This window comes from Arachis ipaensis, chromosome B3 (assembly GCF_059453495.1).
Source record: "Arachis ipaensis isolate K30076 ecotype BB chromosome B3, ASM5945349v1, whole genome shotgun sequence".
NCBI lineage: Eukaryota > Viridiplantae > Streptophyta > Magnoliopsida > Fabales > Fabaceae > Arachis > Arachis ipaensis.
Genome location: NC_142438.1, coordinates 144,278,222 through 144,293,662, shown reverse-complemented (window position 1 = coordinate 144,293,662; position 15,441 = coordinate 144,278,222). Strand labels below are relative to the sequence as shown.

General features: G+C 32.7%; 1 protein-coding gene across 2 annotated transcripts; it reads left to right on the top strand.

The window, feature by feature from the left end:
• The first annotated feature begins 7,715 nt into the window (after positions 1-7,715).
• On the top strand, positions 7,716-14,647 carry CAND3 (tobamovirus multiplication protein). Of its 2 annotated transcripts, none has more exons than XM_088508906.1 (13): positions 7,716-8,198; positions 8,823-8,873; positions 9,279-9,312; positions 9,514-9,600; positions 9,696-9,747; positions 10,407-10,578; positions 10,718-10,813; positions 11,992-12,052; positions 12,659-12,723; positions 12,977-13,051; positions 13,141-13,216; positions 13,430-13,596; positions 14,333-14,647. In XM_088508906.1, the coding sequence occupies exons 1-13, from the start codon at positions 8,094-8,096 to the stop codon at positions 14,354-14,356; spliced, it is 1,065 nt and encodes a 354-aa protein (XP_088365032.1). In that variant the 5' UTR covers positions 7,716-8,093; the 3' UTR covers positions 14,357-14,647. The 2 variants fall into 2 exon arrangements, with proteins under 2 accessions (XP_088365032.1, XP_088365031.1); XM_088508905.1 differs by having other exon boundaries at positions 11,983-12,052.
• The last annotated feature ends 794 nt before the right edge of the window (positions 14,648-15,441 follow it).

The following is a 15,441-nucleotide window of genomic DNA, read 5'->3' as shown; positions in this document are numbered from 1 at the left end:
AATTTTGTGGATAAATTAAAATTAAAAATAGAAAATATTACATAGTTAAAATATTATATAACTATTTCATTATCTTTTTTAAATAATTAATTAAAAGAAAAGTAAGTCTCAATTTTGTGTTTATTTGGGTACTATTATCATATTCAAAAAAATATCTTTTTTAATAAAAAAAAAATTTTAGCGTGTTTGACAAATTTCTAGTAATAAAAGTAAAAATACTAGAAAAAAAACATCTTTTTTGAAAAGTTGCAATTTACATCTTTTTTTAAAAGATCTTTTTTCTTAAGAAAAAAAGATATTTTTCACGTAATAGATAAACAAAAAAGTACTTTTATATTGTTATACCCAAACATAATTAATAGATAAAAAGATTTTTTTGTATGAGATATCTAAACATAAAATTATTTTTACTTTTTCATAAGATCTTTTAAAAAAAATAACTCAAAAAAAGATCTTTTCTTAAAAATTCACCCAAACAAATTTTTTGTGAGCAAAGTAAAATAAAATAAAATAGATGAATCAAATAGGTATAAATATGAAGATTATAAATTTTTATTAACAATCTCTTTGTACAAAGTTGTCATTTATAAAATTATATTTACAATCCAAATAAATTTAGTACCATAAATTTATTTCGGTGCCTATTTTAATATAGTTACTAACCTGCCATTCTTATAATTATTAAGAATCCAAATAAAATAATACCTTATAACTTACTTCATTAACTATTTTAAAGTAATTACGAACATTTTATTTTTCATTGTAAGAAAAACACTGAATACGATCGGATGTACTGTTGAAACCTAGTGGCGGATTTATCGGCAGATTTACCAGCGAATTTGACAATAAATTCATCGAGTAGAAAAATTATTGTCGGATTCGATTTTTCGATGATAAATTCGCTGGTAATAATTGGAGGGAAAAAAAAAAAGAAAAATTGGCACGATCATTACCGTCGAATTTAGAGGGGAGAATCCGACGTTGAGGTAATTAAATGAAACGCGCCGTTTTAGTCACAGATTTTGCGTTACCGATAAATTTTTTTTACGGTAAATCTGCTGGTAAAATTGACCCTAAATTCAATTTTGCGAACCATTTCCTTTCATTTCTTCAATATCATTAACCTCACTTCTCTCCTTTTTCTCTTTCTCTCTCGCCGTCATCCCCACCGCCATCATTCGTTGTCATTTCGCCATCGACGACCACTTCCCACGATTCCAGCCATTGTTGTCGTCGAGGAGCGTCCACCTCGAGCTTATTTCTACCATGGAGGAGCTTGTTTCTCCCCTGCGAGTTGCTACCTTCGTTGTTCGCCGCCGTCGCTGCTTGCCTCCATGAGTTGCGATGCTACCCTTCCTCCTTCATCCATGTATGTATTCTTCCCTTCCTTCTTCTATTTTTTTGACATTGTTGGCACTTGCTAAACCCTAACTCCTTTTTGTCCTAACCCCTTTTTTGAACCACCATTCAGGTCCACCGCTGCTTCTGGTTCTCTGCCCGCGGCTGCTTCAGTTGCCGCCTGTGTCCCCTTCTATTTCTGTCGCTTCTAGTTGTCCTGCTCGGCTCCTCAGGGTGAAGGGACCCGTGGGGATGCCTACTAAAGTTCTTCATATCACTACCAAAAAATCTTCTTGTGGTGAAGGTAAATTCTTCACTGCTCCTTCCATAATTTTTATCAACCTGTGACTATTTATTAATGTGTTTTTTTTTTAAATTTAATTTGTTTCTTATATTTGGATATCATTCATTGTAGAATGTTAAATGGTTTTAGATTGGAAAGGTTATCTATTTCAATGCTTGGATATTTAGATAATAATTATTCTGAAATTTATATAAATGATAGTACTGTTAGTATTACTTGAGTCTATGATACAAGTTATTTGTTAGAATTTTGAGTTTCAATGGCCATAATGTTAGTTTTATGTTGTGGTTAGTTTACACTATACTTATGATTTGCTATGTTGTTTCTTTGATTTGTTCATAGAACATATTCCAGTATTGCAATTGATCCGGAGTGCATTACAGATTATATATTTAGCACATCTTTTTAGTCTAGACTAGCAGTTTATTATTGTATTAAACTAAGCATTGTTTGGTGCAAAATGGAAATCATAGATGTAATAAATGTTGTGATCTTCTGGTTTTAGTCTCGGTGTGCTGGCTTCAGTCTTTCAAAAATTCAAGCATTGGGTTGCAACTGTAACACCATAATCAGCCTAAGCTTTACCTTGCATCGTAAAACAAAGGTTAATCAAAGGTTACGACAGTTCTAAAGCTGATATATATAATATATATAGAAGAAATAATATACTCTAGAAGCCCGATGAAGGATATAGCTCAAAAACTGGATTTGAAAAAGCGCAAAACGTACTAGCGAAGCTACTAACTTAAGGCACAAGAAATAGATACAGTATAACAAAAGATAAGTATATAATATCATAAGAAACTAGCCACGGCTCGCAGAGTTTAAACCGGCTAGCCATATACAGACCAAAAAGAACCAAACAATAAAAACAGCTTATACAATTTTGTTCTCTCAAATACAAGCCTCTAGACAAGACAAAATATAAATACGAGAGACATATACTAAATAAGCCAAAAAGACTCAAAAGAGATATCCAGATCCTCCGCTTCTGTCACCAACTAGACAACTCACCGAGGTGGGTTGCGACCTGCATCTGAAAAACACAACAGAAATATGGTATGAGAACCGGAGGTTCTCAGTATGGTAACAGTGCCCAGTGATGTAGGATATAAGACCCCGGGACGCCAAAGACAATCCTAAGCTCTATATCCATCACAAAATTTCAATCTTAAAGCATACTAAAACAGATAAGCATAGCTATATAAACCTTAACATAAATGAACCGGGTAATCTATCTTAGGAGATTTCTACTCTAACCAAATACCGCTGTCCCACAGCCTTCACCAACCTATCCTCCATGCGATCCCATCGCCACCGCCTTCCGAACCTCCTCAATCCCAGTAGAAGACACAATTAATTACAATGCAAGTAAAACATAAGTAGGAGCATATAATACAAGTAGTTCAAGTAAACAAATAGACATGTTATTCAAGTAGGCATACAATTGCAAGTCGGCAAAACAAACAAGCAGATAAAAATGCACATGATGAATGCCTGTCCTACTGGCTGTGATATCACATTGTCGATTCAACTGCCAACCCGACACACCTCCATGGAGATGTTGCCTTTCAGAAATCATAATGGGAACCCCCGAGATATCGTGCTCGGATCACCGTCCCGGATATAGTGCCAGCACACTATAGTGATTCCGAAAGGAAGCGAGCGGGATACTATTGCCACGGACCTCACATCTCAACACAAGCAAGACGAACCACCGCCCTTACGCCGCCGCCGCTACCTCGACAGGCGGGATCCAACAGCTGTCCCTACTGGGCGCATAGCGTATCATATACTCAATATAAAATCAATACTTCAGTGGTTTTCAGAAAACAATTTCAGTATAACATGGATCCATCATCTCATTCAGAGTCCTCAACTCATCTCGCCCACTATCAATTCACATTTTAGTTTCCAAACTCAACAGTTCATCATTTCTCACTTCACATATCAATCTACCTTCACACACCATCGAACCATCCTCATTACACTCGAAACCCAAGCCTCCGTTTTCTAATTTTTCAAGATAATATCATTTAAAACCCTTAGATTCTTTTCCATGTTTTAAATATCTAAAACTAGGCCCAAGAGTCCTAAAATAGTGTTATAGAAGCTTGCAACCTTGTTGGAAAGGTGAAACAGTTGAAAAACAAAGTTGAATTTGAGAAATAGGACGTGTGCGTATGCACATGGGTGTGCGCGCGCACGCCCTGGAAGTTTAAGATGTGTGCGTACGCACATGGGTGTGCGTACACACAGGTACGAAATTTCACAGGTCTGTTCACTCGCACAAGGTGTGCTAGCGCCCCCAACAGACTGACCTTCCCAACTTGTGTGTGCGCACAAGGCTGTGCGTGCGCACAAGGCTGTGCGTACGCACAGGTTGTAAATCCTCATTGGTTGTGTGCGCGCACAGGTTGTGCTAGTGCTGCAAACAGGAAGCCCTTCCCTGCATGTGCATACGCACAGGTTCAAGATTTCACAAGGTTGTGCGTGCGCACAAGGCTGTGCGTGCGCACACAAACCAGAAATCCTAAATTCTGCAGCAAGCTCAGAATTCAGATTTTTACACCAAACTTTGAATGATCATAACTTCCTCTACAAAAATCCAAATTTTACAAACTTTATATTGATTCGAAGATTTTTCAATAAACTTCAATTCTAACAAATTTTCAACAATTTTTAAAAACCGATGCATAAGTTATGACCAGACAAAGTTTACCAAGAATTCATTTTTACCATAAGTTATAAACTTCAATTTTTACCAATTTCTTAATCCAAAATCACTCATTCCCTATTCAACACAGTCCCAATATACCTCAATCATATTCATATTCTATCTTACACTGTAAAGATGCACACACATTTCCTTCCTAGCTAAGCATCGCAATCTTACCTTCTGACGAAGACAGCAACCACGACCTCAGAGCAAGTTTCTTCTCAGCTTCTGGCACCAACTTTAACCGGCACCTATTGCTCTTCTATGTGTTGTATTTTTTGGAGAAACAGAGACGAAGGAGTTTGATTGTCTTTGGCTTAGGGTTTTCAGTAATTCTCTCACTCAAGTATGGGTCTTATGGGTATTGTATACGGGGATTCAACTGTGTTTAGAGGGGAGGTAACGAAACGGCGTCGTTTTCGTATCCGGAGACTTATATGTCCTGTTTCGAAAAACTCCCTGCCACGTGGGCTCCGTAACGGCCAGGTCAGCGCCACCTCTGCCAGGTCAGACTTTTCCGTCCAGTTCAAACGCCTAAATTCAACAGAAGGGTTGAAATGTCCACATTTTTTGGGGGTAAGAGACTTGAATGTATTTTCCTTTTCTTAAAGACGAAAATGTCCAAAAAAAAAGGTTAAGAACCTATTTGTCATTTATTTTTTTTTAAACTATAATATTAATATTAGATATGAACATTTTTTTAAAATATATTAAGTAATTTGAATAATTTTATTTTTTAAAATGTTAATAAAATTTTAATTTTTACACGGGTCTTCACGCTAGTATACTTATACTAGGTGTACTTGTACGTTCTTGTTAGTTAACAAGTCTCAGGTATATCATGCTTTTCTTTAGTATAAAACCTATATAGAAAACAAACTATAAAATCAAAGAACTTCAAACTAATAATGAAACTGAATATACCTCAAGATGTTTTACTGATTTTTTGTACAAAGCAGGCATACATGATACATCACGGATTTTCTTTTTCATATACCCCTAAGCAAAATAGATTAGCTGAAAGAAAGCATAGACACTTATTTAAAATGAGTCTAGCTATATTTTCTATAGCCACTATACCTCTTATTTACTGGGATGAAGCTGTACTTTGTGTTTAAATTCAACACAAATCTAAGATAACATTCGACTAAAAGAACTAACATATTAAACTAAATGAAGTAACCATTGAATAATTATAAGTTTTTAAAATTTTATATTTGTCCACAATGATGATAAATTTATTGGTTGAAAATAATTTATAATATTTTTTTAATACAAGATAAATAGTAAAATTTGTACTAAAAAAAGATAAGATATAATTTATACTTACCCTTTATACAGAAGTATTATTGTATATAATTACTCATAATCCCTACATAAAGGAAGGTAAGCCAAGAAGATAAAGAAAAAGATCGCACTGACAGTCTTCATTAATGTTATTTTATCACTCAACCCCCAAATCAGAAATGAAATTAAGCACAAGGAATATAATTTAAACATCGAGAAAACTCAACATGTAATATGGTAAATTAACTTGTATGTGATAAAAATGATAAAATTTGTAATAAAAATTTATAAAACTTAAATAATTAGAAAAAATAAAAAATAAAAGTGATAGAGTATAATAATGAATAATAATATTCTATAGTTTAATAAAAAAAATCAAAGAATAGAAATAATACATCATAAGAAAAAAAAAGTATTATTCAATGAAAGAACAATTGGTAAAAAAAATGAGATTCTCTTATATTATATATGACATTTTAGAGTGAATAACTTATGTAGAAATAGATAAAATAAAAGAAGAAGGAATGAAATTTGTGTTTTTTTAATAAATTAAAAAAATATTCATGACGGTATAATTAATGGTAGACATATAACTATTAAATAATGAATTATAAAAAAATATTAATAAAAATATTAAATTTGATATTAAAATAAAAAATAAAATATAAACAATGAATAAAAATATTTAGAATCAAGGAAGAAAATAAAAAAAACTTTTAGTAAACAACGACACAAACATTAACGTGATAATAAATTGAATCAAATAAGGCATATTTGAATTAATTAAATTAAATAATTAATATAATCAATTAATTATAATTTTTTGGCTCAATAAAGTAAGTTAAATAAGTAAAAAATATCTTATAAATATATCATGTAAAAATTATAACACTTTTAAAAATTATTAATCAAAATACATAAGACAAAAAATTAATGCAAATAAAAACAATATCAATCCATTTATTCTAGTCAAATCAAATATTAATATGATTGATTAGTTATAGTAAATATTAAATAATCTAATATTTATCTCAATAAAATTGAATAAATAATTAGTTATAACACTTTTAAAAATTATTAATAAAAATACATAAAATAAAAAATTAATACAAATTAAAACAAAATCAATTTATTTATTTCAATCAAATCAAATAATTAATGTAATTGATTAGTTATAATTAATATGATCAAATAAAATATTAAATAATTTGATATTTATTTCAATCAAATAAAATAAATAATTAATTATAAAACTTTTAAAAAATGTTAATCAAAATACATAAGACAAAAAATTAATATAATTAAAATAAATTAATTTATTTATTCCTGTGAAATTAAATAATTAATGTAATTTATTAGTTATAATTAATATGATCGAATAAAATATCAAATAATTTGATATTTATCTCTACCAAATTAAATAAATAATTAATCATAACACTTTTAAAATTTGATAATCAAAATATATAAGGCAAAAAATAATATAAATTAATGTAAACTTAATTTATTTATTTCAATCAAATTAAATAATTAATATAATTAATTATTTATAGTTAATATAATTAAATAAAATTTTAAATAATTTAATATTTATCTCAATCAAATTAAATAAATAAATAAATAATTAATTAACGCATTTAAATAAATTAAATAAAATAAATAAAAACATCTTCAAGAACATGTCAAATTAGCTAAACTATTAATCCAAGAAATTTAATTTTAATATTATATAATACATAATAAATAATAGATTGTAAATTTATATATTTGACTTTTACTTTTTTTTTTTTTGCTTTTGGTTTTAAACTTTTAATGCTCAAATTCGAGAAGATAGAGAAATAATTTAGCTTCTCTGTTAATTAATCAGTAAACAATAACTTGTTAATTAGGGAAAGAAACGGTTAATCACATATAGAATGCTATTATTGATTTTAAATCTTTTAAATAAAAAGGAAAGATGCGATATTAGGATTATGATTTATGAGAGTCAAGGGATTAAGTCAAAGAGGGGATCAGGGGAATCTTCTTTGTTCATAAAAACCTAAAAAAGTGACAACGTGACAAATCAAAAAGAAAAAAAAAAAAAAAAAGAGGAGAAGAGCAACGCGTCTTTTCTCCACACAAACACAACCTTCTCTCTCTCGCTTGCGCTCTCTCTCTCTCACACACACTGACACACACACTAACTCTCGAGATTTTCACATTTTTCAGCTAAAATTACCATTAATGCCCCTCCACAAAATCTGCGAGAACCAACACTGGACTCTGTCATGTGGTTGTGGTGGTGCTGCTAGTAATCTGTGACGGATTCACAGATCTCAATCCAATCCCCAATGGCGTGAAACTGGAGCACGTGTGCGCCACCTCCCCATCCTCGTTTTCTGATTATACCTTTTTTAACCGATTCCTTCCAAAAGCGAATACGACAAGGGACAACGTGGGAAGATGTCGGAGCTCGGAGGCGGCAACTGTTTTCCGCGTCTCTTGCTCGGTGTCAATGTCGGTCTTGCCCTTGTTGAAGGAATCGTTGCTTTCGTTGCGTTGTTTCAGGTTCCTCTCCTCTTTCTTTCATGTTTCAATTCGCGCCGGCATTGCTTTTCGGATATGAAATTGGTTCGTACATTTGCAAATTTTAGGGGTTTTTTTAGTGTCGTGCACAATTTGAGGGCTGTTTTGGTGGGGAAACGGGAATTGAAAAATAACGATGAAAAGAGGATGGGTGATTGGCGTAATTTGAAAAATTGGGGAATTTGTGAGAAGATATTCAGATTTCGAAACTTGCATTTTGAATTTTGATATTTTTAGCTGTTATATTGTTTTATCCCTAAACTGTAGCCTACTTTTTTTTCCTTGCCCTAGGAAAATGTTTTCTATATATGAATTCGGTAGCTTCATTAGCATCAATTGATATAGAAGAATTAGCATGGGATATATGATGTTATCATTAAGCAGTGAGTTCTGTTACCATGGTACGATTATGCAGGTTTTAGGGCATGATTCAGATTTTAATAACGTAGAAGTTTACTTTTGTAATTGCTCTTGATCATCATACGGTTTAAGAATTCGGCTAGTGTACCTTAACGTTGAGACATTAAGCTCTTGTATGCAAGAGTGTGCTGCACTGTAGTTCTTTGCCTTTACTTACTGTCTGTTTTTCTGCCTATGGAATCTCAGTTGCTTAGGATTCACTTGCGTAATCAAGAGCTTGGCTGGACTCGACAAAAAGTAAGTACATTATGCAAGCTATTATGTCAGAGATTGCTACAGTAGTCAGTAGGCCAGTGTTTTTTTTAACAGAATCTACCAATTTGAGTGTTTTCAACATGTAATAAGTGAATGAGTACCATTTACTGGTTAGTACTGTAGTACACTGCAGATTAGGTATAGCAATGGTGTTTGAATTATGTCCTTACTATATACCAGTTTCCAAAATGTGAAAGGGTTTAGTACACTGCATGGGGATATTAATCAATGATCCTTTATTTTTATTGTAAAGATCAGAAAATGCTTTTTTGATGCCAATCTCTGCTTTCAGGTTCACTAATTATTACTTGCTGCTATTATTTATGATTAACAGCTTCTGTATATATATTTTAGTTTCTCATGCTATGTAAATATGATGGGTTGCAGGTGTTTCATGTATTGATTGGCTCCTCTAATCTGGGTTAGTTGTATTTTAATTTTGTAGCTCAAATCTATTTAATACGTGCTTAACCTATTTTCTTGCACCTTGGTTTTATGCAGACATGATAACTTCTGGACATTATTTTGAAAAATAATGCTTTCCTGAATAAATTGTGAGCTAGCAATATTTCATATTTTATCCCAGCTGTTTTATCCTGATTCCATCAGTATTAAATTTCAGGTTACTTTGTTTACTTGGTGTTGGCACTTTTTGCTGCTTGCAATGGATGGAGATGCTGGTCAGACTCTTGTGGTTTTATCTTTATGGGTATGACCCCATTCTCTACTGACTAGACATCTACAATGAGTTCATATCCTTGATTAAAATGTTTGAAGTTTGAAATGTTGAAAATTGTTTTGCAGCTTTCCCCAAAATACTTTTTTTTGCAGCATTTCTTCTTCTTTTATCCTTCTGGTATGTAATCTTGCTTATTTTGGTGATGTTCGAATTTTTATACTTGAATATGCATGATGACTCACTAGAAGTGTTTGCTAGAGTAATTTTATATATAGCAAATATTTACAGTCTCTCTTAAGTGGTCTTTACTGTTATCTCTTATTTTTATTAACCTCTGTCAATGATTAGTTCCTTTTTACTTACTTCTCTTCTTTTGCTTTCCCTCTTTACAACTGTACTATTGATATATTGTTCTCTTTTATGGGAGCAATTCTCAGGCTTCATTAGTCGTTATTCACAAACAAGAATGCATCTTTTAGGAGTGGCATTAAATATTCGGTTTGGTGTTCTAGGATTTGCCAAGAACTTGTTTTTTGAGAATTTGCGAGTCAAATATATATTTGTCCTGAAATTGGTACTTCAAACCACTTACTATTCTGCCTTAACTATTTAAGAGTGATTCATGGTGGTAAAAGAGGGGTGTGTATGTGGGGGGATTGAGTCCTTTTGGGTGTTTTACTGTTTTTAGCTTCTAAGGTGGTTCTAGGTTGCATGTCCCCTTTTGTGCATGTATTACTATTATCTGATTATCCTTCATATTATTTTAACCTACTTTGTTCTCATTTCTGCCAATTATGAACTACTTTATGTTGTTACACTTGGGTTTCCCTTTGCAGGGTCGACCTTTGCCATCAGCCTGATGATGATGATGACTATGAAGGAAGTTTTATTGAAGAAGCTTTGTTAGAAAAAACTTCACATGCAAATTTAGCAAACATAGATAGCCATAGAAAGTGTTTTCCTGTTCGTCTTTCTCGTATTGGATATCGGCAAAAGCTTGTTATTTTGGTATGTGAAATTTCTTCTTTGAGTTTCTTCTCATGTAGTTATGCTTTATTCATTTTGTGGCATCACATTACCTGTTTCATTTGACAGTTATCTAATTATTTATTCTTTTCTGAATCATTTCCATTAATTTATTCTTCAGGTTACCTTGCTACTTTTCATCATCATGATGGCATTTGCTGTAATAATCTGGATTGGCCTAGGAGAAAATCCCATTGATTCTGAAGTGGCTTCTCGAGTATGTAAACAGTTATTTCAGTATTGTTTTATTATTTACCATGCCATGCAGTCATGCACCAGCTTTTGATAATATTAGTGTCATTGTGATAACTGACTTTTTTTTATGTTAATCATTGTTGCTATTCTTTTTCCTTGAATATAAACGAGTTCTTTTTATTTTTATTTATTTTTAAAAGCAAGTCTAAGCTTACGCTCTTAGTATGAAGCTTCTATTTATTTTGAGTTGATACCAAACTCGAAAGATATTGAAGGACCCTTTTTGCTTAAGTAATGAGGACAAAGAAATTATTGATGAAGCACAGCCACCCAACCTCTTAGCATATTTGCAAGAGGATGTGTGGAACCTTGTTAGAAGATTGTACATCCATATTGTAGATTCTTTTTCCTTTCAAAATATAGCAGGTTTTAGATAGGAATAATGGAGGTTTTCCCCAAAGTTTGCTGTCTGAAACGAATGAAAAAATTTGTGCTGTTTATTGATAGGATGATGATGAAATTATGATGCTCCTTTAATATATTTTAGGGAAATTATGATGCTCTGATACCAGTTGTTACACTGGAATTTATTTTAAGGGAAATATAGAAATAAAATAGAATAGTAAAGACAACAGAGGAACTTTGAGACTCCTCTTCTCTCCTAGCCTAGGCCTTTCCAAATCTTTTCCTACCTCTCACCTAATCAGCTCCTCCTTTTATTGCCTTCCCTCAAATTAATTATCATAATTAGCATTCAACTCCTACGATTACGCCTCCCTGATGCTCTCATCTGACTAATCCAATCATCAATTATTGTCACTTATGATTACACATTTCTCCTGCCCTATTATCCCTCCCTTTTCTTTATTGCTTCTTCTAGAATAATGATAAGGTAAAGGGATTATTTTCTTCCCTTTTTTGGCTGCCTTTGCTGCTGAGTCAGCATTCTCTCTCTCTCCAGGGTATGTAACAGTTTAGTTGATGGAGGTAGTATTAGGTTTGGTGAAGCTGCTGGACAAGTGGTGCTTAGTTATTGGTACATATGTGAAATTAGCTTAGGGCACTGAGCTGTCACTGTTATTCAGATGTGTGATATTCTCTTCTTTAAATTTGAAAGTTTTCATGAATCATGCATGCTCCCATAGTTTAGTCTTTCAAAATGTTTCAAGCATGGTTTAAATGACTATAAAGATCATGCAGGTATACTTGGATCTTTCTGCTATTGCAATGGTTTTGTTGGGAGCAGCTTTAGCATGTTATGGTGAGCTTCTTCTATTCAAGCTTTTTTCCATTCTAAAATTTTGTACATTTGGCATTGATTGGTACTTGAGTAGATGTTCTACTTTTTTTGTCCCGTGTAAATATATTTCATTGATTATCTATCAGGCTCATTGCTTAGCATTTGTGTAACTGCATTATGCAATATTGAAAAGATTTATGAATAAAATATGTTAATAAAACACCTGCTTTTTATGGTGACATGATAAGTTCTCTGTTTTGACCTTTTTTTTCAAAAAAAAAAAAAAAAGCTGTACACTCTCTTACCACTATGTAATTGTAAAATAGGAATCTTGGGAAGTAACTAGATGATAAAGATTAAACCATGTACAATACTACGGTACTTCCTACAGATCTGGCCGAATTGCACATGGATGATCACATGGCATTGACATAGTAAACATGTGTAAGCCATAGTTTGTTAGGTACATCTAATGGAAGAGCAATATCTGAAATTTTGGATGAGTTTGTAGTTTCAAAATGTGTATTATATATTTTGGATGAGTTTTGGTAGCTAGTGAGATGCCTACTTTTGTAGACACAGTCTAATTTATTACCTTTTATAAATTATAAATAAATATATATACAGGAATCCTATTGTACTTGAAGATGAGAAAAGTTAGAGCTGAGCAACCTTCATCTGAAATGTGGAAGGTACTATGTTTGCTGTTTCTGCTGGAGTATTAGAAATATGCAACCTTTCTTTTTTATCTTTTTATCATTCTAACTTCTTCTTTTGGTTCCAAAAATGGTGTGGTGGGTCTGCCAGCGAATAGCACCCATAGCTTGAAGCGCACTTTATTTACTTCTTGATCTGTTGCATGCATACAATCTAATGACTTATGCTGTCATTCATGTTTGTGCATTAAATTTAAATAATAGATTATTGATGTATTCTGTTTCTCAGGTTGCAGGTTTAACTATTGTATCTGTACTGTGCTTCGTATCAAGTTCCTGTGTAGAGCTTTTAACTGATATTCCTGTATGTATGAATAAATGGTTCCGAGTGTTATTCTATGTCCTTTTTTCTTTTTGATAGGTTAATGATTTCCTTAACTTTTTCTATTGCAGTTACTGTATCACTGGCACCAGTGGCCTTTGAATGATATTTACGCCTCTCTTCTACTTGTTTTGTATTATTTCGTTGGTATGTGCTGTTTATTAGTTCTCATGGCTCATTTACTGGAATCTACTATTGATGCCCTTTCACAGTTTCATACTCTCATGAGAGTGATAATTGTGAAAATATTTTTCATGGTCTATGTTTTCCCTTCAACTTTTAGTTGAGTTTACAATTGGTAATCGCCTTCTGAAATGAATTTCATATCTCCTGTAAATCTGAAGCTTTCACTTCTCCCAGGTTCATCACTACCATCAGCAGTGGTACTGTGGGTAATGAGAGAATTGCCACCTGCAGAAGCTTCTAATGTACAGGAAGAATCAAGAACATTAACTTTTGTTGCTGATAGTTCAGTTGCTACTCATAATCCTCAGCGCTGGACTACAACAACTAGCATGCAGAATCAGGTACTATATCATGTAACTTAACCGTTTGTGCTCAGACTAAGTTATACTTGCATTATTCAGTCATTAATTTGTGATATAATGATGGACTCTCCCAATCTTCCCTATTTTTACCCCATGTCTTTACCTTTATCAATACAGAGAGTTCTGTTAAACATTGCATGATCCCATCCATTCAAAAATCTTTTATAATTACAAATATGTTGATATTAGAAAGGCAATGGATGAGATCATGTCAGATTTAGTTTGTAAGGTTCATGGGGAGCACAATCCCGTGATAACATAACTCAGAATTTTATTTATTTTATTCTTCAAATGGAATAAACTAAACTGACTATTAGAAGTTAAATATTCACAACCATATTGTTTCTGAATAGTGTGGATGGAAGGTGTATTTAAGTGATGATCAAGCATAAATAAAGAAATGGTGCATCTATCCAAGAATAATAATAAGGACAATTTTTAGTGAACCAGTATGGTTCACATGCTGCTAGTATGATGTTTCCTATATAGATTTTATTTTTGGTACTCCTATCCATGGTTTTTGTTGTTTTTATCATTAGTACCTCTATATCAGTTATGGTTCTGACTCCTTAAGCTAGCTCTGTTTTAGGTTACTTCAACTATTTCCAATTTATATGGGTTTTTATCGTTTTATTTGTTTCCAGGTAGTCTCTGTTTCAGACTTAAGTCCTACATGAAGAACTGTGTAGTAATATAAGCCGTGTTATTTTTGCAGGCATCTAGAGCGAGCCCTATATGAATATATGATCGATGTCATAACATTTTCAAATACATATCTTGTTCGGATGGACTTTTGGGCACACTCTTGAAATTTCTCAAGAATGTCAAACCCTGAAGATGCAAATGAGATAAAACAAAGCAGGCAGGTGCAAGTGCTCTAGGGCATCGAGATCTACGTTCCCACTGTATTTACATTCTAAATATAAATGTAAATATCAGCAATTTGATATATGAAAATTCCCTTCCTTCCTACTATACAAATTTTGGAATGCTAATGAATGTGTCATTGTTTTTGGGTTCTTTTTGGAAATACTCTTGTCCGATGTTAATAACACACTTGCAAAGTGAACATGTTCATCCACCCCGGTTTCTCGCTGAATCAATTTCTCTGTCACCCGACTAACTCCGGTAACTGGCTAGGACAAGTTATGTGGCTCGCGTTCACATGTGTTCTTGTTTGTCAAAACGTTAACAAGTGTTTTCTTAAAGTGTTTCTTAGCAAAATTCTAGAATAATATGCAGCTCGAGTCACAAACCACATATTTACATCAAGCCTAGTGAATTTTGATTGGTTTGTTCTCAATAATGGTTTGGAATCTCAATGGATTCTTTTGTGATGACTGGACAAAAGATCAAAGTAAAGGAAGATAAAATATTTGCGCTGGTATAGAATTTTAGAACCCCAAAGGTCAAGCAACTAGATGGAGTGTGAATCACTGTGGGACCTAAAACTGCATGAAAATTACAAGGCGAGCAGCACTGAGAGAAAAGTATTCGTTGGTGCGCCACTAACACCATAAAATTGGGGGGGTCTTGGGGACAGTAACCCACAATCAATAAATGCATGACAGTGCTCTGTGACTGTTTCTTGAGAGTTAAGACCCATCAGGCCATCACCAAGAATAATAAAAATAAAGGGATGGCCAGAACATATATAACAAAAATAATGACAATGGCAACTTGGTCAAGGTGATGTTACGTTCAAGGTCAACAAAAACGTGGTCTCCCTTTCTTGGTATCTCGACCAAATCCACTGGAGAACACTTCAAAAAGTCAACTTCGAGAAGCATGCTTCAAATTGAGCATGCGTGTTAAATAAAATCC